Genomic DNA, 22,223 nt, shown 5'->3' on the forward strand with positions numbered 1-22,223 from the left:
TGAGAGAAGAATACTGGGTTGGATCAACCACTCTTCTGATGCAGTAGGGTATTTCTTCTGTTTATGTCTTTATAATATTTCATTATAATAATTCAGAATTTCTTCTGGAGGGTTGAAAAAAAAAAGGTGAAATAAATGCTGTGTAAATAATCAAAGACGTGTAAAATACATCTCATCAGTTAAAAATAATATTCACATCATTACTGTGTTCCAAATCCCACCCCCATTCATTACTTACAATGCTGTTTAATTTTTCAAATGGGCAGTCATATTGAAGAAAGGCATCAAATTAGGTAATTTATAACATAATTCCCTGAGTCATCTATTGTTTAAAGATTGTTTGTTCTTTTTTTCCTCTTCTTGTTCTGTGCTGTTCACTGTGACACCAATCATTTTCTTGACAGGGGCTCATGTATTTTTTATGGATGAAATAGAAACACTATGAACAAACAGTAGAAAATGTACAATTCTTGCAAAATTAACTGCAGAAGTAAAAGTAAGATTATGTTCAAACTATGTAGTTTTGTCCTTGATCTCTTTGGGAAATAAATAGGATTAATTATAAGGTTATATAATAAAATACAATGGAATATGTATCGTATAATAATATGAATTGTATAATAAGATGATGTGATATATTATAATGTTATATATAATATTTATATAGTTATAATAAGGGTAATTATAAGAGATTGACCTATAAGGTAATAAAAAAAACCCACTAGCTTTTAATGCTAAACAGTGTGGAAGTCATATTCCCTGTTTATACACCGTTATGTAGAGTGCAACTGTGTAAGGGCCCTGAGAGCATCCCTATCCCACAGGTTTGGCTGCTGGTGATCAGGGTCAGCGCAGTGAGAGCACAGCCTGGGCTGTTCCAAAGAGAACTAAGAACTCCAAAGATGAAGATTGTGATAAGCAATTTGTTTATTTAAAGATGTTACATAAATGGGAAGACCACGTAGCCACTTTGTGGCAGGTGGTTAAGGGGACTGGCTCCTGCCTAGACGTTGGCAGGCTTTCTAGTCAGCAAAGGATGTAGGATGGAATTTTTCTCCTTTGCTTCTCCTGGGCATGATTCTGAGAGAGAAAGTTCTTCAGGGAAGGGGAGAATAATTGGTGCAGTGACTGGTTTCGTCAAGTCTGGTTTGTCTTCTTGAGTCTTTTCTCCGTCAGGGGCTGGCAGACTGGATGTAGATCCTACAGCCGTAGGTGGAACTGGCTTTCTATTTTCATGTTCTTTTTGACTTTCAGGTAGGTTATAGGGAGAGATATCCTCAGTTGAAGGAGGAAGAATTTTAACCCAGCCCACTGTTTTTTCTAGATGTAAGGAGAAAGGATTGGTTTCTGAAGGGGAAGCTAGTTGTTGATTCTGACTGGATTCTCCAGGTTGCTGGTTAGTTTGTTGGTTTTCTTCTTCAGTGACAGGATCCTGAAAAACAGGCAATAAACATCACTTATATTGAAGCTGTTACAATTTTTTTTTTTTTCAGATATGAAGGTCACCCTTCATACTAAGGATCTGCTGCATTTCCAGTCTTCAGAGACCAGCTGCAGAACAGAAGCTCCAAGGATAGACCGATGGAACTACCTCTTATGAATCCTGGGTAACTGCACAGTTATTACACTTTGTATTCCCTTTGCTATTTATTACGATTTCTTTGTTGAGCGTTCTAAACACAGTCTGTGTGATTGACTCTACACTTATTCTCTTACCTTTTTATCCACCTAGCAACAGTCTGCTTTATCACAAGAGAGATTTCTTCCTGATTTGGCCTTTTCACTTTCTCAAAGCCCATATCTTTGTGAATAAGAAAACTTAAAAATGGCTGGGCTTTCAAGAGTTCGATTCTTGTTTTCCAAAGGAGTGTTAGTCTTACAATATTAAGATTAGATTAAGAAATACCTGAGGACTGTAGATTTCACAAGATACTGTGACAGATTGTTTGTCTTCCAAGTCGCTTTTTACTACAGAGCCTTTGCAGAAACCCATTTTCTGGAAGAAGAAAATGCAAGTATTATTTTCACATTGTAGCACTGATATTGAGCTCTTATCTTGTAAAATAGATGATTAAGAAAGGCTGAGTAGTTATAGCTTCTACATGTATTTGAAGGGATAAGCAGCTTGGGCACTTTTATTTTGGGATTGGCAAGCTTACGAAGAAAGGCAGCATTTGAAAAAGGCTTTGTGTTTGCAAAGGAGGGCTAGGTAGCACAAGAGTAAAAATGAGCTGGCTACTTAAGATCCAACTACAACAGCATGCTTAAGTTGTGTGCTAGCAAAATATCCCCATTTAGGCAAGGTGTAATAGAACATAATGATATTTCTTAGGCAAAAACAATTTCAAATCATACAAGTGGAAGAATCCATGACAAGACGTTTCTTCTAACAACTATATATTTGCTGGGCTGTAGATAACATGTCTGGGATCTCAGTTGAGATGGGACTTGAAATAGAATCTCTTGTCAGCATGTCCATTTAGTCTTTCAGTTTCTCTTATGTTTGTTTGTTTGTTTGTTTGTTTACTTATTTTCTGTAGTTCCTAAATGTTTTCCCTAGCTAACTCAATTGTAGTGTGGAGAGGCTCTTTATACATTGCTTGCGATTCTTTGTCTGTATCAGTTTATTTGGAAGAAAGCCTTAAGAATGTTTCTTTTGTAAAGCTACCCACTTTTCTGGACAGTGTTTTTTTGTTTGGTTGTTGTTTTGTTTTTTTTTCTTTGTTCATGGACTTCTAGGTAAGAATTTGGAGCTTTTACTGAAATGTTTTTTCTATTCTAAAGTAATTTGTATACATGCAAGCTGAAGCTACAACCCATAGAAAGACCTGTGGGGTGTGATTCTTGTCAGCAGAGAACCAAAGCAACAGGGCAAGTATTTGCCAAGGAACCATATTATCTGAAAAACAGTTGTGTATACTTACAGCTAATTCAGATGGAAGAGGCTTGCACTTGGAGATGTCAGCAATCGAGTCACTTTTGGAGCAGGATGTCTCCTGAATTACAAACTCTACAAAATATGCTGGACCGATGACCCACTGTTAATAAGAAACCAGTTTGAATTAGCCCTTGTGCATCTGTCAAGAAGGAGAAAACGTCCTACAGCCCTTGAAACGGATGTAAAACTCCTGCTAAGTGTGGAAGGAGCAGGTTATATTTGGGGTATTGCTGTTAGCTGTATTACAGGAGAATGATTTTTGCCAGTGCTACTTTATTGCCTGGTTATTTTTTACTTCTTACATATGCCCAATCCTAATGACTCACTTTAGCTATAGTTCAAACAAGTTTGGTTTTCATAAGAAGTATGCACCCACATAGAACTATATATCCAGGGACTCGGTTCAGTATCTTGTTGATCATTTCAGGCTGCTTTAATGAAGAAGATCGCTTTTTCCACACCTGAAATATAGGTACCCCTGGGTTTGAAAATTGGAGCAATGAAATACTGCACTTTAATACTACCTAACCGTTTGAGACAGAGTGAAATCCACCTTGCTATCTATACATAATGAGTTTTAGAGAGACTGGATATTACTGTAGTAAACAGTATTTAGCCAGGTGATCACTAATTCTCTGTTAGCCTAAAATTAATTTTCAACCATGCTTTAACTCATTTAGTGAATCACAGGTATGTGTTAGAAGGAATGACTGTGCTTTATTAAGTACTTTCTAATTGGGAGTCATTAATTCAGTGGAAAAAAGAGCTCACAGTGAAGCTTTGCTAAACTTTGGAACACAAATCTGTATCTTCAGCTTTGTGAAAAAGGTGTTCTTTTTGCGACAGATGGAGTCAGAGTCTTAGATTAATGCAGATTTCCCAGAATTCTCCATGGGAGTAATCTCTGTACTAAACATATACAACTTCTACACAGTCTGTGAAACATAACAAATCATAGGAAGTATAAGAGGTTTCATACTTCCTGAAGGCTAAAGCAGGTCATATGAGCTTTGGCTTACCTGCATTGAAGCTCTTGTGACATTGAGGACAGAGAAATAATGAGTTTGTTCACTCTCTTCATTGAACTTGCCAAGGCTTTGAACAGCAGCCTCCAAATATTTGGGCTCAGTTGGACAGTCATCAACTGGGCAGTCAGGACATACTGCCCAAATATATCTGGGTGGAACTTTTTATTCAAACAAAACAATGTCATTAAGGAGAAGAACCATAGAGCATGTTGACAGTGTAGGTCACTCCAAACACATCTGTGCCCCCAACCCAGCCCGCTTACCCTCCTGTCTCCTGGAGTAACACTATGCGGTTGGATTCATTTAACACTTTTGAATCTTTATTAACGTGCAGACCCATAAAAATGTTGTGATGCAGGCAGAGACACTGCATAAAAAAGTTGAGCCTACTGACAGTAAGAACAGGCTTGCTGTTCTAGCCTGCCCTTCGCAAACCCATAAAAATGCTTTCTGGACCAGAGGGTAAAAGCCCACATAGAAGCTCTCTGCAGGGTTTCCCAGCGCTGAAAACAGTTATTCTCTGCACTGCTTTGTGCTGCAGGACTGCACTGGTCTTATGATCACTGACCTGAGAAAATTAGGTCGGTTGAAAGCTAATGGAAATGCTGTGCTGCCATAATCACAATTAAAATTTAAACTATTGCTATATGGCAAACTATTTTTCTAGTCCTTTTTTAAAGTGATCGTATTAAATAAAGATGTACCTGGCTGTAGAACGCACTCATAAGTATTCAGATGAGCAATGTTTCTTGACTGATTAATGTAGATAATTGCTTTACATTGACCATAAACCTAAAGCAATATAAACACGTAGAAACAATAAATATTGCAGCCCTTGCAATGATCATCTAGTACCCAGACAGCAAGCGGTTAGTTTTCTTCTTACAGTCATGAAATTATTTTCAAAAAGAAAGTTGTGTTATTACTCAAATGGGAATGGAGCACATTTCTCTTCTGAATAACCCCATTAGAAATAAAAGCCCAGGTCTTCCCCTGGTGTCAGCATAATTCTGAGTAATCCTGGTGCAGTGCTTGACTGCAGGAGGGCTATGCAGAGCCACTCTTCTGGCAGCTGAGAGCTGCCCAAGTGCCACAGAGTGCTTTTCTAGGCAGCCCCCCACACCAGTAGCTGGGTCAACATACTGAACCCAGACAACCTAAAGCTGGAGACCAGTCCGGAGTGTCTGGAACCAGTCACCTGTCTTCCAGCTTTCCCCTTTTCCCTGTGAAGCAAGAAAGAGTGAAGCTAAACCAGCTTGTGGCACAGTAATGCCACCCTTGCAGACCAAATAACTCTGATTTTATGACAAAAAAAAATGATGGCCTATTAATATCCGTTGTGTCTTTGTGTTTGAAAATGTGTGTCCTCCAAGTGCTTCTTAAATATTGCCATATGTATAATCAAGGCCTCTCAGACATATATTTCTAGGCTTCATAGAAGCCATTTTGACCATATGTTCTTTGCGCCCTTTGCTGCTGAAAGTGCTGTAAGTGGAAGTGAGCTGAATTATTTTGTTCTTCCATTTTATTTATTTTTTTTATAGTTTAAAAATGGTAACTGACTTTAGAAGCAGTCTAGGACAATTTAATTACAGCAACTTTTTTTTTCTTTTTTTTTTTTCTTTTTTTTTTCCATATGCAAGGCATCTTCTAGTCAACCTCCATTCTTTAAGTTTATTTTTCACTTGTTCAGGATCATTTTGGTCACTGGTAGCAACAGTCTTATATCAGTTTCTTTCTTCGCAACTCATTTTGCTGGACTTTCTTTTTAGTACAATTTTTGCAAAGTTATTGGAATAAAAGTAGAATTAAAGTACATAAAAATCACATTATATGAAGGTGAGTTTCTTTTATTTATTTCTTGACAGTCTGTTGTTAAAACAAAATATTAACAGGTTTGCTGTAAAAGTAAACCATAGTGTCCTATCATAGCTATTTAGATATATCTGCTTATTAGTTCTGGTCAAAAAGTAACTTGCAATTCTCATTTTATAGAATATATGTTACTATTCTAAAAATAGGTTAGATAGTACAAAGGAAAACTCTGAACCTTAAAAATGGGTTTTCTAACTAAGCTCTGCTGCCTACTAAAAGTGCTTGTGCAGGGATTTTCTTGTCATCAGTACTACCTGAGTAATTCTCATACCTGAGATTAAATATGAAATAAAATTCTTACAGTTTTATGAGCAGGTCTGGCTGTGCAGTCCTTCCACAATTTTTTGCTGAGTACATGGCATTCGGTATCTACTACATCCAAAATGAGGTAGAAGACAGAACCAGTGATCTCCTGAGCACAAAAAAAGAAAGGGTCATATCCCAGTTTTGTACAGAATGAGGTAAGAAGGAATCAAAGGGAGAGTTGGAAAAACACAAAACACACAGGTTAGGCACACAAAATCTTGAGAACTGAACAATGTGTGGGACAAATTCTCAATGGAGGCTAATCAGGAGTGTCAGGTCCTGTGAGAATGGGCTTGGTCACACCTGAAAGAACAAACAGTCTTTTAGAGTCAGTTTATCCCTCTGATTCTCAGACCAACCAGAACCCAAGAACAAGAACTAAATGTGGTGATGCTTTCATTGTCAACTGCATTTTTATGATTAGATTTGAAAGGCGGGCTAGTTTGCCTGCATTAAGAATACAGCAATAATTACTACAAATAATAATAATCTGCTGACATGGAACATTCCCAGTAGGCATTAGAAAGAGAAAGCTCTTATTTTTTAGAGTAGTGTCTTCTTCAAGTATGAATGCTTTGCACTGCAAAGAGACAATGACTGTGATGATGCAGATGATCTAAATGTTCTCTCAGATACCAGACAGTGCTATGAGGCACCTTGCATATACACATGGATGTTCCAGACTCACTCAAATCTTCAGTCCAGTGATTATGTTCTGAACCAGTGCTTAAGTCCACTGAAACCTTTATTCAGTTCACTGCAGCATAGGTGCAAAAAGCAATTAGGGCTTAAGATCTGGGCAAACATGTTTCCATGGGGAGGGGACAAGGAAAGATTAAAAGTACACCACAATATATATAGCAATTACATGATCTAGTACTGAGGAATAAAATGCTACATGGTGCAACTCCTGGTTCAGCTTATTAGGATCGTGTTTTATTTTCTGCAGTGGAAAGCTGGAAAGTGACCAGCTGTAATTTATGCATCTAAAGAACGTACACGTGAGTGTTATGTGCATGTTCAGACTGAGACTATCTCTTTGTTAAAGAGGGGAATAAAACAAAATAAATGAGAGGAGCATTCATTCATTTGCGGTTGATTTCACTAGTTTATGGAGAAAAGAAAACACTTGACAGTGTAAGAGCCTTGTAGAAGTCTGGGGTTTGTATCCATACCATTTTGACTTCAGTTTTGATTTCTTTTTGACAGTCTAAAAGTCTTGAAAAGATAAAAAGCTATTTAGGCAAAGAGTGAAGCTGAGGTGCAGCAGCACTGTGTACAGTTGCATGGCAGTATCGCCACACCTGGCTGTATAGGTCCTTCTCTGGAAGGAAGAAACCATAATTTTCTGTTTACATACAGTGCACCTAAGTGCCATGATCTTGGTCTCCTTACCACGATCATGGTCTCCTTAAGGTTTTGGCTAATATAGGTTAAATTGGTAAACTGAAAGGAAGACTTATCAAAAAGTCATTGCCATTTACTGAAAGTGTAATTATTTTTGAGTACTGCAGCATACATTTCAAGATGTAACTTTAAATATATCCTCTATGAGGAAAAAACAAACATACAAACAAACAAAAAAACATTATTAAGGCTATCCCTACATTAGCAATGAGAAAGTAATAGCCAAGGAAAGTGGTGTCTTTAAGGAGTCCCAAAGTTGGGATTGGTGACTTGAGCTTTCAGACTGGTCTTTTGGGTATTCTGGAGGTAAAAGCACACAGGTCACATTAAAGAAATGTTCTTACAATCAAATATGTTTGACATTAGATGGATTTACTCCAGTGAATCATGAAGACTGATTGAAAAGCTTGGTGATTGTGGAAGTATTAAATGCAGCCAGGGTGGACCAAACTGTATTTCCTGTTTCCTGTAGCTCTCTTGTTTAATACCAGCTCTAATATGCTGGTTATTATGAGGTTATTATAAAATCTACACATCTTTTTGTCTACCTGCTTCAGTATGTATCATCCTCTACTGGGGAAAGGATAATTTGGGGTTTATTCAGAGCTCAGCAGTTCTCTGAAGGTTTCATTATCCTTACTTTAATTTTCATAAAAAGACCGTTATGCAAGGGCCTTTTGATTTCTGCTTAGTATTGAATAAAAACTTATGTCGTCTCTGCATTGACAAAAAGATCCCTTCTGATACTGCTGATGCTAGTATTGCCGCCGCCACGTGTGCTGGGAAGCCTTGGAGCCAGAAGAGATTTGGCAGCAGCGCAGCGTTGCCTTTGTGGCAGGGAGTTCTGGTGCAAGGGAGAGAAATGGAGCATTCTGGCGTGATTTGTAATTTTGGTTAAGTGTCTGTCATTGAAGTTAATCATGAGTATCTTGTATGAAAGAAAAGCTCTGTCCTACTTACATATAAGTTAATAGCAGATGGCTTATTAGTTTCAATTAGAGCAAAACTGAACCACAAGTTGCTTAAGGGCAGATTAGAATTCGAAGTCATTTTGAAAATGCTTTTATCCTAAGTAAAAAAAAAAAAAAAAAAAAAAAAAAAAAAAAAGACTGATAAAAAAAAGAAAAAAAGATTTCTTGATTTTTTTTGAGGGGCATAGAAGGTTGCATAAAGTTGTTACTCTCCGTAATTATCCCTGACATAGCTGACTGCTTATTATGTATTGTGTTCAGCTGCAGCAAAAATGTGACAAAGGGCTTAGATTGTCTAGTGTGCTATTACACAGTGTCTCGAAACACCTAATTTGTAGGATAAGCATATTAGATGAAAAAAATAAGAATAAGAGTAAATTAAACTCCCATGGAAACAAGGAACAAGCTAGGCCCTGAGGAGGTAAGTTAAGACTCTAGGGAATTAAGTAACAGACCAAATAGACAAATAAGGCGCAGAGCTGTCTTGTGCTGAGATAGCCTTGGCACAGGTGAAGGGAGAAGCAAGGAGACGAGTCAAGTGGTTTGCAGCATGGCTGCACCCAGCATGCTGCAGCCTCGGTGGCCATAGGGTTGTTCTAATTACTATCAGTAGCAAATAACCCCGAGAGGGCACCTTTAGCTAGGGGCTGACATGACAGACTGAGTTCTGGCCACGTGCTGGGCTCCCCTCTTGGTACGCCCTTGGTGCTAGGGCTGGTGAGGTGCCCAGCTCCGTGGCTGGTGGGGCGGCTGCTGGGTCAACTCACGGGGAGTTGTCCTACGTGGCAAAAACTCTTCAGAGACCTGATCCACTTGCTTTGTTCTGTCACCTGAGCAAAGCAAGGGGGAGAACAGAGAGCAAGGTGTGTATCTTTAGCTGTGAGATCGTGCATTGCTGGAGGTCACAGCATGTCTGCAGAAATCATGTCCTTGTGAGAGCAGCAGGTTGTAGTGTCATGTCCTTACCAGTACAGATCTTTAAGCATCTGGCAGTAAGCCTCAGTTTCTTTTAGGGTTCAGAACTCTTTGCCCTTCGGATAAGTTTACCAGAAGGGAGCAAGCATGTCAGGGAATGTTATCGGTGTGCTTCCATGGTGCCTTACGAGTTTGTGCCTTTGTCTCAGGTTGTCCCTTGCTAGTGCCATTCAGGTTTTGTAACATTAATTAGTAATAAATTAAGTGCACATGGGGAAAGAAGATATTTGAGGCTATGAGAGTGATATTCCACAGGTATTCCCTTTGTAATTTTTGTACTTGAGCTAGTTCTGAATTTCTTTTGTGGAGCGAGTCGTCATTTAGAAAACTGTGAAGGAATTCCCTGGTCCCAAGCTGGATGCGTTGTGGTGGAGCTCAGCTGCCTAGCAAGGTAAAACCACCACAGCCTGTTAGTGCTCACATCCTTTGTGCAAAATGTGCAGTGACTGGATAGCCTTTGCACTCCAGCTGCACAAAGCAGTGGGAGGAGGTGTGGGAGGAAGGTGAATATGAAACTAAATCGGAGCAATGGTGTTTCATGCCGAATTTGAACCAATGCCTGGAGCTATACCAGGGGCAGGCAGCAGAGAATCGTGCCTGAGCTTTGCTCTCTAATTGCCCACAGCGGTGATGAAATTGTTTCTAGTCATCTGTGCATAAAGTTGGCATTGCCCCTGGAGTCCTGTGAAGGTAAATTTACATTTGCCTTTTGAAATATTTCCTAGTTCAAATAACTACTGCTAGGGAATGGTGATAGACACAGGGCTCTTCAGGACAGAAACAGATAGAGAGCAAGCAAATAACTCACCTGAGGATGTTCTCTGACACTGAAGATGCGATAGAGGCGGAGGATGTAGCCCTCTCTTCGGTCAGCATTGATCTGGCGAAGGGCCAGATCTGCCGCCTCCTCTACTGCGGTGTCATCACAGGTGGGGGACAGCAATGTGTTTGGCACTCTGCTGGCAGGAGGAGAGGCAGCCCAGGAGCAAAGCCCCTGTATGCTAAAGAGCACTGAAATAAGTAAAAACATTCTTCTTGGGAATCCGGTGCAGCAGATCAGAACGGTAGGCTGGTATGGAGCAGCTGTGTGAAATAGCAGAGTTTTGTAACAGAGCCCCGTCCCTTTATAAACTCGGGTCCGTCTTTGTTACATACTGACCATCACCTTTAAACCTACAGAGACAACAGCAAACACTAAGTCAATGATTACAAAGTTTTATGAAAGTGTTGTAGCTCCCTCTGAGACCAGCGAGCGCTTTCTCCTTTGGGCTTTACATCTCTAATTTAGACTATGTTGGGCAGACCATATAACTTTGACCTCATCACAAAGCACAAGAATATACACAAAAAGCTGCTTTCTTAAGCAGCCAGTATTGCTTAAATAAACCTACACTGAGGACAGCTCTGGCTCAAGCTCTGTTATGTCAATAATCCAGTTTTTCTCCCAAGTAAGACGATGACAAAGATCTTGATGATTTGAATGGAAACAGGATCAGGGCAGGGAACTGACTGATTTTACACCTTCGGTAGTTTAATTGCACATGGACTTCCCCACCAGTTTTAGCACGCTGCTGCATTTTTGTGGCCTGAAAACAAAAATTAATGATGAAGAATTGTCTGAAGCTATATGCAGAGAGAGGAGAGGAAGGTGGCTTGTAAAAAAGTTACAGACCTGGGGCTGATTATGCTAGTCTCAAAGCCAAAGGTCCAGGGGAAGATCTAAAAGGGGAAAAAAAAAAAAGAAAAAAAAAAAAGAAAAAAAAAATTTTTAAAGAAGAGGGAGTGTGTAATTTAAACTAGAGGGAGAACTTCATTTGATGTCATGTAACTAGTGCCTTCCTTCTTATGCCATCTCTCCCTCTTTTTTTTTTTTTTTCCCTGTAAATTATTCTTTTTGTACCTTGAATCAAGAAAATGTACATCCAGTTGTTTGCAGTTCACATCACCCTGCAGAGCTCTGCCAGATTTAGTCCAGAGATTTCTCTGTGAACTGTGGTTTCTTTTCCCTAACTGTGTCTTGGCTAGATGATATAGGACCTTAGCTTTCTAGCTCAAGGAGAAGAGTCCTGCCTCCTTAATATTTAGCTCCCTGGCATCTCTCCTCTGACCACTGCCACAGCCTACTCCAGTTTAAATCGTAGGAAGCCACAGGAGAACCATAAGCCTGTGGCTAGATGCCTGAGGAGCAAAGAAAATTGGTCAGCAATGTCACTGTTTTAATTATTTTAGCACTGCTCAGTGCCCTGCTTCCATTCCTTTTCAGCAGCATTAAATAAAACCGTCCTGACGTGGCTGAGGGCAGCAGCTCGGGGGGAAGCCTCTCCCTGGCTTAGCGGCTGCCCCCGTCGTGTCACACAGCGCCCGCTCAGCTCTGCAGCTTTATTGCTTCCTCAAACTTCTCCCCTCGCTGCTGAATTTGGAGGTTGATTTGCTAGCTAAGAGACTGCTCTGTGGCCACTCTTGGTTCTCCAGTGATTTGCTGAGTATGGATGAAAAAGGGTCACGGAAAATGCTGTCCGGAGAGAATTCGGTTTGAAATGCCAGCGGTGGGCCTCATGGCCAACCTGCCAGGAGCTCCATGCGTGAGAGGGGTGGAAATAGCTGTGCAAATCTCACCTCTTACCTTGAAGATCTGGAGAAATGACAGCTACCATTATTTGGGGAGTATCCCAGTAAAAGTCGGTGGTGTTCTACAGAGGGACAGTCCTGCAGTATTTCACCTTGAAAGATCATCAGAGGCTGAGAAGCCATTTCCCTGGTCCTCGTTTTTGGTCACAGGAGGCTTTGTGATCACAGGGATTTCTTGGATAGCACCACGAAGCTTTAGGTTTGAGGGTTGTACACACATTGAGTGAGGAGGGAGGCGTGCTAGCGAAGGACAAAATTATCTCTGTTTAACGCTATTGTAAAGATTTCTTATTAAATTTATATATTGTTGGTACTGCAAAGAATTTAATGTTTTTAACCCATCGATGCTCAAAGGATGTTCCTCTGTGAGACAGCAAAAGCTGCCACAGGGGAAGTCTGTAGAAAGCCGAGTGGGGTTTTACATACAGCCAGGAAGACCTGCAACAGCACCGGGGCTGAAACTCTTCCAGGAAGGCTTCGGTTGGTGACAGACAGAGAAAACTCAGATAGGGACACAGGGCTGCGAGACTGAGCCACCGCAAGTGTCACCAGCTGCTTTTCAGGCGGAGGGTGAGGGCTGATGTACGGACTGTATCCCGGAGGGAAGGGACACAGGAGATGAATGTTGAGAAACGCTGCTGTAGCCATAGTAGAGGAACAGCAGAAGCAGCAATGCAGACGCACTCACATTGTTCCTTGTGCCTGGGAATGCTTCCCCTGCGGCTACAGCATAATAACTCATTTTCTTTATCCTTACAGTACATGGCATTTCTATGGAGATGGGTGCCAGTTAGTACTGGCTGTGTCGGTGCCTCTCATAATGAGGAATTGTTATCCCTGACTCTGTTCTTTGTGCTCTTCCTCCCACTGGAAAGGAAAAAAATTCTCTGTTCAAGTAGCTGACCTCGAAACATGGACACAGCTGGGAAATCTGAGCATGTCCGGGCAAAGCAGCATATGAAGTACATATGCTTCAGCAAAACAGAGTTTGAAAAAGCTGAAAAGCATTGTCAGTCAGTGAAGCAGACCTGACAAAACTATTCATGCTGCATTTCAAGAAAGGAGTCATTTGAATTTTATGTATTGCCATTTAATAGCGCTCCCTGCCCAGCACATCTATTACTAAATTCTGAATCCGTTACTGAGGTCCAGGTGCATGAACACAGGGCTGTGCTTCGGGAAGGCAAACTGACTGCTTCAAAACAGTTATGGAAAATGTGTCTGTAAGAGGGAAGTGTTAAGGGGAAAAATGATGTGCAGTTACTAACTGGAATCACAAGAAAGTACAGAGCAATTCTACTATTTATTTATTTTTATGTTTTAGGAGAAAAAAAAAAAAAGTAGCTAGGCCAGGTGTAAGTGAACATCTGTGAAGCATGGAGGCTGCAGGTGCTCTGCTACATATCCTCGCTTTGTGTGGTTGGAACTTGCAAAAAGAAAATGCAGCGTTCCTTGAGTTCAGAGATCCCCACAGGCAGGGATCCCTTTTATAAACTTGCTGCTTCTGGTAACAGATAAAGAATTTACTAAGTCTGGAAAATGCTGTCTGGTATAGCGTAGCACCGACTCCATTATATATAAGACAATGTGTATGGTTAATTAAGGTGAATCCTAGCTTTAAAAATCCGAAAGCTAGGAAAACTCTTTGTTCCAGGGAAGTTAGAAACCCAGTGTTGTGTATCTGAAGTCTCAGTAATTCAGATCTGAATTTACACTAACGCAGATAGTAGTAGCCATTTCTTTACATTCTGTACCATGTCTCCTGCAGCGGGGCTGGGGAGATCTCCCTGCCTTACAGGGGAGATCTTGTTGGCAGGGTGCCGCCATCCCATTATGCTGTGGCTCAGAGTTGGGGCCGATTTTCCCTTTTTTCCCCTCCATACACCCAGGTGAGCACTGATACACATGCATAAGGCTTTTCCTTTCCCCATTGACACAGCAGAGCGGAAGCTTTCTGTATCAGAACCTGTTGCACTGTCACAAAGAACAAATGTTAGTTGTGTTGCTTACTGAACACTGGAAGGTTGTAACTAAGAGAATAGACTAGGTTATTTGAAGCAGTTCAGAAATGACATGTGTTCCTCAGGTTTTGCTGCCTGCATGGTAATTATCTTGTAGCAAGTGCTGTTCCTGGTTAAAGATTCATGACTGTCTCTGAGACTGCTCCCCTGGGCCTGCACAATTCCAGTCTGGTAAAGATCCTTCTGGCCCCTGTGTCTTTTCACTTCTCTACCAAGAATAGATTTGGGCTGTAACACGTGAGAAACACAGGGAAGATCTGACTGCTAGGACAATGGTAAATTGCCATCACTGTCTGGGTCCTATTACATGAGTCGTGTGTCTGTACTGTATTTTTATTCCTTTGAGCTGGTTTTCCCTCAGAGGCACACAAGGCGTACAGTGCCCCAGGATCGTATTGTGCCTGTGTATCTGCAGCAGGACAGAGAAGACACATGTGCGTGGTTGGGAGTATCGATGCTTTCCGCCTGTGCAGCAATGAATGTGTCCTGATTCTTTGTTCTTTTTGTAGGCATCGACGCTCCTATTATTCTTTATGTCATATCCAAAATTATTGAGGTTTTTCTGGTGGGTACTAAAAGGAGGTACATGCTAGGAAACACTACAGGTGGAAGGGAAAAATACATTTTTTTCCTGCCACTTCTTTAGTGCTGTTGGTGTGTGATCAAAAGAAAGGACTGACCTGATTTTCTGCAGCGCTCAGCACCCACACATCCCAGGGAAGCTGATGAGGAATGCAGGAGCTTACTGTTTTTGAAATCAGGCCCAGAATATGACTCATAATGCCATGAAGGAGATACTTGACATCTAAATGAAAAAATATACAGGGAGAAGGTACCAAAGCACTTTTGTTGAACATTTTATTGTGAAGTAATCTTTCGGCTGGTGTTTCTATCACAAAGCTACAACTGTTGTATAGCTCTTTCAACAGTTTCATTGAAACAATTTTTGCTGTATTTTACCTAGAGCATCCCTGTATGTAGAGGAAACAACTGCTGTATGTTTCAGTCCCCTACATTTTGTAGCAGGCCTTTGAAAGATCCTGGCCTCGGCTCTGTTCTCTGGAGGGTGAAACTCAGTGGGGCCCAGAGTCAAGTTCTCAGCGGTTTGCACTTGGTGTTGTGCTCCGTGTGTTGATGCTGCTGCTGCACGCCGATCCTTCAGTTAGCTGTCTTGGCATGGCTGTAACACAGCCTATATCTTGAAATAGCGGACCTTGCCAGGGCATGGAGGAGGAGGCAGCGCAAAGCCAACTGGGCGAGGTACTTTATCATGCTGAGCAACCTCTGGAGCTGCTCTCTTTGCTACAGATTTTGCTGAAAGCACAGAAGACGGAAACTCTGAAGAGCTGGATTCGGATGCAACAGGGCTGTGGTGGGAAACTCTGAGGTTATGGTTAGTGAAGCCTTGTCCAGGGCTGGGTACCAGTCCTGCTGATGTGTCTTGGCCTGGGTGAGAGAAGGTAACTCCAGGCTGGAAAAGAAAAACAGTTTGTGTGTGTGTTACAGTTATTGCATGTACAGTAACTGTGTAGGTTACTTAGGATTATCTTTAGGATTTTACTTTAGGATTTTATTGATCGATACCTTACTAGGTACCCTTCTCCTAACTAGACACTGGCTCCCAGCCCAGGTACGAAATGCTTCTGACCATCAGGAAAGTTTTGATTTGGTTTGAACACACACACACGCACACAGGAAACCAGAAACACATTTGTAGTATCATCAAATTCTGTGCTTATGTGAACGTTCACTGTGATGTACGCGGCAAGTGAAACACTCAAACCGAGCTGCTCCTATAACCTGTATTCTTTCTTTCATCTTTCTTTCTAGACAGTTAATTACTGTTGTGTTTCCAAGAGCATTGGTCTGTAGGAAGTGCTCAATGACCAGTTAACTCTTCTCAAACCAATTGCAGGGTATAATACCTGGAGGTCTTTAAAAGATGTTTAGGTGTAGAGCTTAGTGATATGGTTTAGTGGAGGACTTGTTAGTGTTAGGTCAGAGGTTGGACTAGGTGATCTTGGAGGTCTCTTCCAACCTAGATGATTCTGTGAGACCACTCCAGTCCTGTGCACACAGGTTTCTCACTTGCTATAGCTGTGCAGCTCAGGGTCCCTGGATTCAGTCAGGTCTAAGGACCTGAGCAGCAAAAGCTTCCAGTTATTTGATCTACCACAGTTGCTCTTTTATTTTTTATACCTGTCTGCTCCTTCCACTTAGCTGAACAGAATTTGGTTCCCTTTGCCTTACTGTACACGTGAAGCTCCCAAATAGTTAGGAAAAGAAACCACGTTAAGCATGAATGACAGAGGTGACACAATTCTAGCACAGAAATCAATAGGACAACCAGAAGCCACCTTATCTTATTTTTTAGGATACAAAGTTAAACTGTTAAGTTATTGCAGATAGCTGATGCAGTCTACAGTGAAAGAGGTAAACTCAGGACAATTGCTTCAAACAGTCCTGGTAGGCGAGAATGCTTTGGAAAGGAAGGGAGTATCCAGAGGTTTGGTACCTGGTGTCCATACAGCTCGCAGTCTACTCGGAGGTCCTCTTTGGGCCGTGTTACCATTGCTGCTCTGCAGAAACCGAAATTCTGGCAAAGCATAATAGAGCCAAGAGAAAATAGTGAGAAAATAGAGGAGACCTGCATTACAGTTTTTAATTTCAGTACATTTAGGAATAGCTACATCTCATGCTTTATCTGAGCAGTAAAGTGTTTGCTTTTTAGCATGTCAGACACAAAAGCCAAACTGTTCAAATGTGTAACCACCAAATAAGGGAAACTCCTGTATTCTTTTAGAATAAGACTGTGTGTCTGGATATGAGGGAGGGAAGGAATATGTAGGAACCTAGGTAAACGGTTCCCATCCACTGAATCTGTCTAGGACACTTTCGTTTCATCAGAAAAAAACAAACAAATGAAAAAGAATTTTAGCATGATTAAGTGTATAGTATAGTTCTCAAGAACCCATGCATGAAACCAAAACATACGGACAGCACTTTAATTGTAGGAAGATAAAACAGTCTGCTCTTTTGTTTTGTGTTTGTGTACTGCCCTCTACAAAGAAGCTTGATTTTCTCAGGTGCACTTATTAAGAAAAGTAAATGATATATATATATATATATATATGTGCTGATTATTAAAAATATTTTGTGTTAAGGGTGCTGTCATCCTCAACCCTTTTTGAAATACATTCAAATGCATTAGGATTCAACCCAGATACATCAGAGGGAAGAGAAAGGTGTGATATAGCTTTAGAAAGCAGGTATTGAAAAGCGCATCATAGTGGTATACAACTCTTGCACTTCCTTTCATTCTCACAAAGGTCTATTCCTGTACAAGTGCAAGTGCATCACAGCATGCCTCTTTTCTACCTCTGAGCTGGCGAGATCAGGATGGATGTGCTGGCATACTTACAGACTGATCCTCAGGAAGCAGTTGACAAGCCTCCAGATTAGCTTTAGCCTCTTCTGCTGTGCAGTTTGTGGCAGCCACAGCAAACTCAACAGAGACCATGTGCACTGGCTGATCCTGATAAAACAGGAAGAATGTTTAACTGACTTTGCAGTGTTTGCAACTGCAGAGCTGCTGGGGAAAGATAAAAGGCAAATGTTGTGACTTCTAGCTCCGCATCTCCCACAGAAGTCGAAGGGAATCCTGTGGCTAAGATGACACAAAATGCTTGGGAAATCAAGAGCAATTCAGTAGGGCAATTTAAAGCAAATTCAGATCTGTTTGCAAACATAACTAGTTACCACTGCTCAAGCGCCATGGAAGAAATGCTCTATTTTCATGGAAGGGCAGACTCAGTTCTAGCAATTACCTGTATTCTGGCTCTTCCAATCTCAAGGAGTCTGAGGTAGGCATCAGGAGTTTTGCTGTTGTGGTCATTGAGGGCAGCAGTTACAGCTGCCAACACCTCGGTGTTGTTGAGACTCGCAAGAAGCGGGCAGTCAGGACAGAGCTGCAGAACATCTTCACCTGAGTCTGCAGTAGGAACAGATTATGTTTCAATCTCATCAGAGGTTGCTTTGAAAGACGCTACAGACCTATGCAGTGACGCAAAACGCTGTTTGTTTCACCATCTGTCCCAAATTATAGCGCAAGGATTTTTTTTCAGCACAAACTATAGATGGCAGTATTTCACACGACTTTTGCTTTCCAAGTCCTGAAGTCTTCATGCAAGCAAAAGTCTTGTGGGCTTCAATAGCGTATTTCAAATGCTCTTACTCAGGTTTTAATCATTTTTCTTTCTGGCAAACTATCCATGGCACCAATGAAAAGATGCCACAGGTCACACAAGAAACAGTGGAAAAATTAAAGTGTTTTAATTTATTGGAATTGTGTTTGCAAGAGTGTGTTTCATTCACTCATCAGTTTTAAAAACATTCCTGAAAACATCACAAACCCAGCAAAGAGCTCTCACGCAGAGCATGCAGAACAGATTTCACTTTCCCATGGCAATATTGAAAATGTCAGATTTAGTAAATAAGGAGAATCTGGCAAAGGGGTTCTGAAAATCAACAAACTTGAGTAAATTCAGACCAACAAAGAAACAAATTCTTGAGGAAAAGCCTCAGTGCTTCAGTGCCAGCCATCTCTAGGTCAAATCTGGGAAGTGCTCCTGAGGTAGTCTCAGCATATCTTAGCTGTTAAAGGGGAGCTAAGAGAGGGGGCCAGGTTTGTAGGTAAGTGAAATTATAGAAGAGAAGAAGCGACTTCCAGAGCAGCTGGGCTTAGAAATCCATTTTTGTTTTTCTTTTATGCTATATTTATACACAGTACTTGCCAGTGTTTTAGAATCAGAGGGGCTAGTGAACTGTGACAACTGCTATAGCAATGCTCCAGCTTCTAGATTCAAACACAAAGACCCCAATCTTTACCTGCATGCGAGTGGCATTTACTAGCAAGTACAGACAGCTTTCCATTCAAGTTCTGCAGTTTAACATCACAGTCACCCTCAACTGCCTAGAGAGAGACAAAAATCAAAGGGTTACATTGTACAGATAGGAATTTCTGAAAAAGGCAACGATTGCTATATTCAAAAGAACAGGTCCTGGCTGAGTGTTCCTGCAGAATCAGCCTGATTGCAAAGACCTTGGCAGGCCTGTCCTGATGCCTGTGATTTTGTAAAAGGCAGACCCGGGCAGCAAAATTCAGATCCTAATCTGGATCTCAGAAGTATCAGAAGTGCCGCGGTATCTAGGTTATAGACGTTTAGTTCGTGTTCCTCTCTCATAAAGAGCAGAGAATATGAATCCTTATGAATTAAGACCTTCTGCAGAGCTGTTTGATAACACTCGCGCTGTAATCTCGGCTGGTCAGTGGCCATGGTAACAGCACTGTGCTGCCTTGTGTGAGCTGGCTCGCATGCAGCATCCAGCAGGGGAGGAGATGTCAAAGGCAAAGCTGGGAAGAGGGAACAGTTAGTTACCTCCCCCAGCATGGAAAATGGGATCCAAGCCCTGGTGAATACAGGGGTGGATTTAGTCATGAGCTCTGCGAATTGGGCCCCGTTCTAGAAACAGGAGGCTTAAATTGTCAATTGCTCACTCTGCTTTCTGCTTAGGAAGCAAAGCTGCCTGTAGTCAGACAACACTTCCAGTGCTTTGCTTAGGGAAAGCTTTTCACAGCTGGATCACACTTGCATAAGAACAAAATATCTGAGGCCAGTAAATTCCAGCGGAGCATTGCTGTGAGGGCAAAGCCCTGGCTGAAGGGAATAGCTCTGCTGCAGTCAATGGTGGCTAGACTTGACGTAATTTCCCTAGTTAACACCCCACATGTAGCCAAGGGAAGGTTGTGTTTGCACCTTATGATCTAACTGATCATAACTGGCCTCTAGCATCAACACACTCAGCTTGTACTTTTGCACCAAGGTAGTAAGGCTTTGGATACTCACGTGTTCTGTGAAGCTCCTTACTGTGCAATTTGCAAGAGGTGTAGGGCTAAGAATGGGACACGTGGTCTCCAATAAGTCAAGTTCAAGAAACAGTATCTCATTATTTGGCCCCTGGGAGAAAAAGGCAAGAAAAGTGGTATTTAAAGTGGTATTTACTTCTCAAAACATCACCCGAGTTCTTCCCTGGGGCTGAGCTGTGGTCTCTTGCTGACTGTTGTTGGGTAGCTCCAGGTATAGAGTGCCTGAATAGGTCCTTACTGTATAACTTCATAACTAACAAGAGCTGGTTTTTAAACTGTAGTGAGTCAAGATAGTCCCACCAACATCCCACTGATTTTTTTACCAGCTAAAGAGCTGATCCATAATTTTTGGAAAGTCCAGTTTACATATAGTGGGTCAGCTCTCATAAGTTAAGTTGATTTTATTTTGTTGGGTAGTTTTAAAAAATCAATAGCTGGTTTTGTTGATGAAAAAACTCTGTATCTATAACCCGGTACCAGGTAAACTCCACACACTTGTGCACATTGGCCTGTCCCATTTACTCCATTGGAATTACACTGAATTCCACCACTTAAGTTCCAGCCTCAATATTCATGTTGTTATGGACTGAAGGATCTTTTATGGTTGTTCCTGAACATTTTCAACCCTAATGTAAGACATGTGAATGGCAGGGCAACAATGAGGCTCCATAGCACTGAAATTGACTCTGAGGTTTGAGTCAGGAGTGATTCCTTTTAATCCAGTGAAGTTATTTTAGAGTAAAAGTATTAAATGGGAACAAAGCAGTGTCACCAGTGTTTTTGTGTAAGTAACCGTGGGGACACTTCTAATCTCATTAATGACTGCTTCATTCTCTTGTAAATGACATCTTCTCTCTCATGTCAGGTAGCAAACAGCCCTGGAGTTTCATTCTTGTTAATAATTGCAGCCCTTTCCAATGTTTTGAGAAAATCAAGGATTCTAAATGTGTGCATGCATTGTATTCATGACCATTTCTACAGCCTTTCTAGATGGGTAGAATGATGTGAGTAGATCTTAGTGGAAATGAGACTGCAAACCACGGTTGCTTTCATTCAGCTTCCTTGTCAGCTCAATGGGATATTAGGTAAAATTCATACCTACTGCAAAACCCCTAATAGCATGGAGTTACGGTAGGTATGCATTTAGCCAATAAATATTACCTGCATCATGAGAATTATCCTCACAGTTTCTCTCCAGATTAGCTGCCGGGCTCATGAATCAGCACTGTGAGTGATCTGCCCTAGCAGGCGTGCTGCGTTCGTGAACTGAGCCCTTTCTAGCGTTGTACCAAAATAACTTAACGTTTCTCTCCCCCCCTCTGTTCTGCTCTTTGAGAGATGCATTCCAGTGACCTGAATTCTCAACTGCTACAAGGTGGCATTGCACCATTTAAATCAATAGAGCCCTGCTGATTCCCCGCAGGTGAGGATCTGGCCCTTGGCAGGGCTCGTTGGTCATTTCCAAGCGTTCCCAGTTTAACGCAGGGCTCAGCCTGCAGTCTCCTCACTTACCTGCGGCAGCACGCGGACTTTCTCGATTCTGTTCAAGGCAAACTTGTATCCGTGGTGGCTTTGGGCATTAATGTAATTCACAGCTACTTCAGCTGCTGCTTCCGATTCTGGGTCATCGCAGCCCAAGGGAGGTGGGGAAGCTGCGGGTACAGCTCTGTGAGTTGGAAGCTGAACAAGCAGTATTAAAGCTAGTAGTGCCTTCATGGCACCCAGAGAAAATCGATCCCTCTCCGAAGTAAAGGTCTAAGTATACTGTTCAGATGGTGGCTAGGTAGCTGGAACCGGGGTCTCATTTATATAGTACATACCACAGACTTTGCATGAGTGCATGTCTGATATTTGTCCCGGTTCCAAGAATGCATTGCAAACAACAAAAGAGAAAAGTAAATGTTAGGACATCAGTCTGACTGATTAATATTGGCCAAAGTAAATTTTATCAGGTAGGACATTGCGAAGTCTGCTAAAAAGAAGAAAGCATCAGCAAAAAATTAAGATAATTTTTACATGCTCCTATACCAACTAAGTACAGTACATGCAAGAGAAAGAGGATCCCTACTGTTAAATGTGGAGAGATGCTAGGGCTGATTAAGCTTTGTGGTAAACAAGACACATCTTGTTAGGGACCAGATCTCACCA

At 41.4% G+C, this 22,223-nt stretch overlaps 2 protein-coding genes and 1 long non-coding RNA gene across 3 annotated transcripts in view; 1 reads left to right on the top strand and 2 right to left on the bottom strand.

The window, feature by feature from the left end:
• LOC110353630 (uncharacterized) overlaps positions 1–22,223 on the top strand; it is a 100,948-nt gene that overhangs the window by 42,597 nt on the left and 36,128 nt on the right. Inside the window, exon 5 of the long non-coding RNA XR_011811512.1 lies at positions 1,494–1,607. This is a non-coding gene — a long non-coding RNA (uncharacterized lncRNA). The remainder of the gene's footprint in view (positions 1–1,493; positions 1,608–22,223) is intronic.
• On the bottom strand, positions 904–10,624 carry FETUB (fetuin B). Its single transcript, XM_005024654.6, has 7 exons — positions 10,309–10,624; positions 6,143–6,253; positions 4,671–4,758; positions 3,958–4,124; positions 2,925–3,038; positions 1,907–1,996; positions 904–1,432 (listed from the first exon to the last, which is right to left on the bottom strand). The coding sequence occupies exons 1-7, from the start codon at positions 10,528–10,530 to the stop codon at positions 1,004–1,006; spliced, it is 1,221 nt and encodes a 406-aa protein (XP_005024711.4). The 5' UTR covers positions 10,531–10,624; the 3' UTR covers positions 904–1,003.
• On the bottom strand, positions 14,991–21,866 carry AHSG (alpha 2-HS glycoprotein). The gene is made up of 7 exons (XM_005024653.6): positions 21,588–21,866; positions 20,056–20,166; positions 19,037–19,121; positions 17,977–18,140; positions 17,571–17,684; positions 16,665–16,745; positions 14,991–15,620 (listed from the first exon to the last, which is right to left on the bottom strand). The coding sequence occupies exons 1-7, from the start codon at positions 21,789–21,791 to the stop codon at positions 15,342–15,344; spliced, it is 1,038 nt and encodes a 345-aa protein (XP_005024710.1). The 5' UTR covers positions 21,792–21,866; the 3' UTR covers positions 14,991–15,341.

This window comes from Anas platyrhynchos, chromosome 9 (genome assembly GCF_047663525.1).
Source record: "Anas platyrhynchos isolate ZD024472 breed Pekin duck chromosome 9, IASCAAS_PekinDuck_T2T, whole genome shotgun sequence".
Lineage (NCBI taxonomy): Eukaryota > Metazoa > Chordata > Aves > Anseriformes > Anatidae > Anas > Anas platyrhynchos.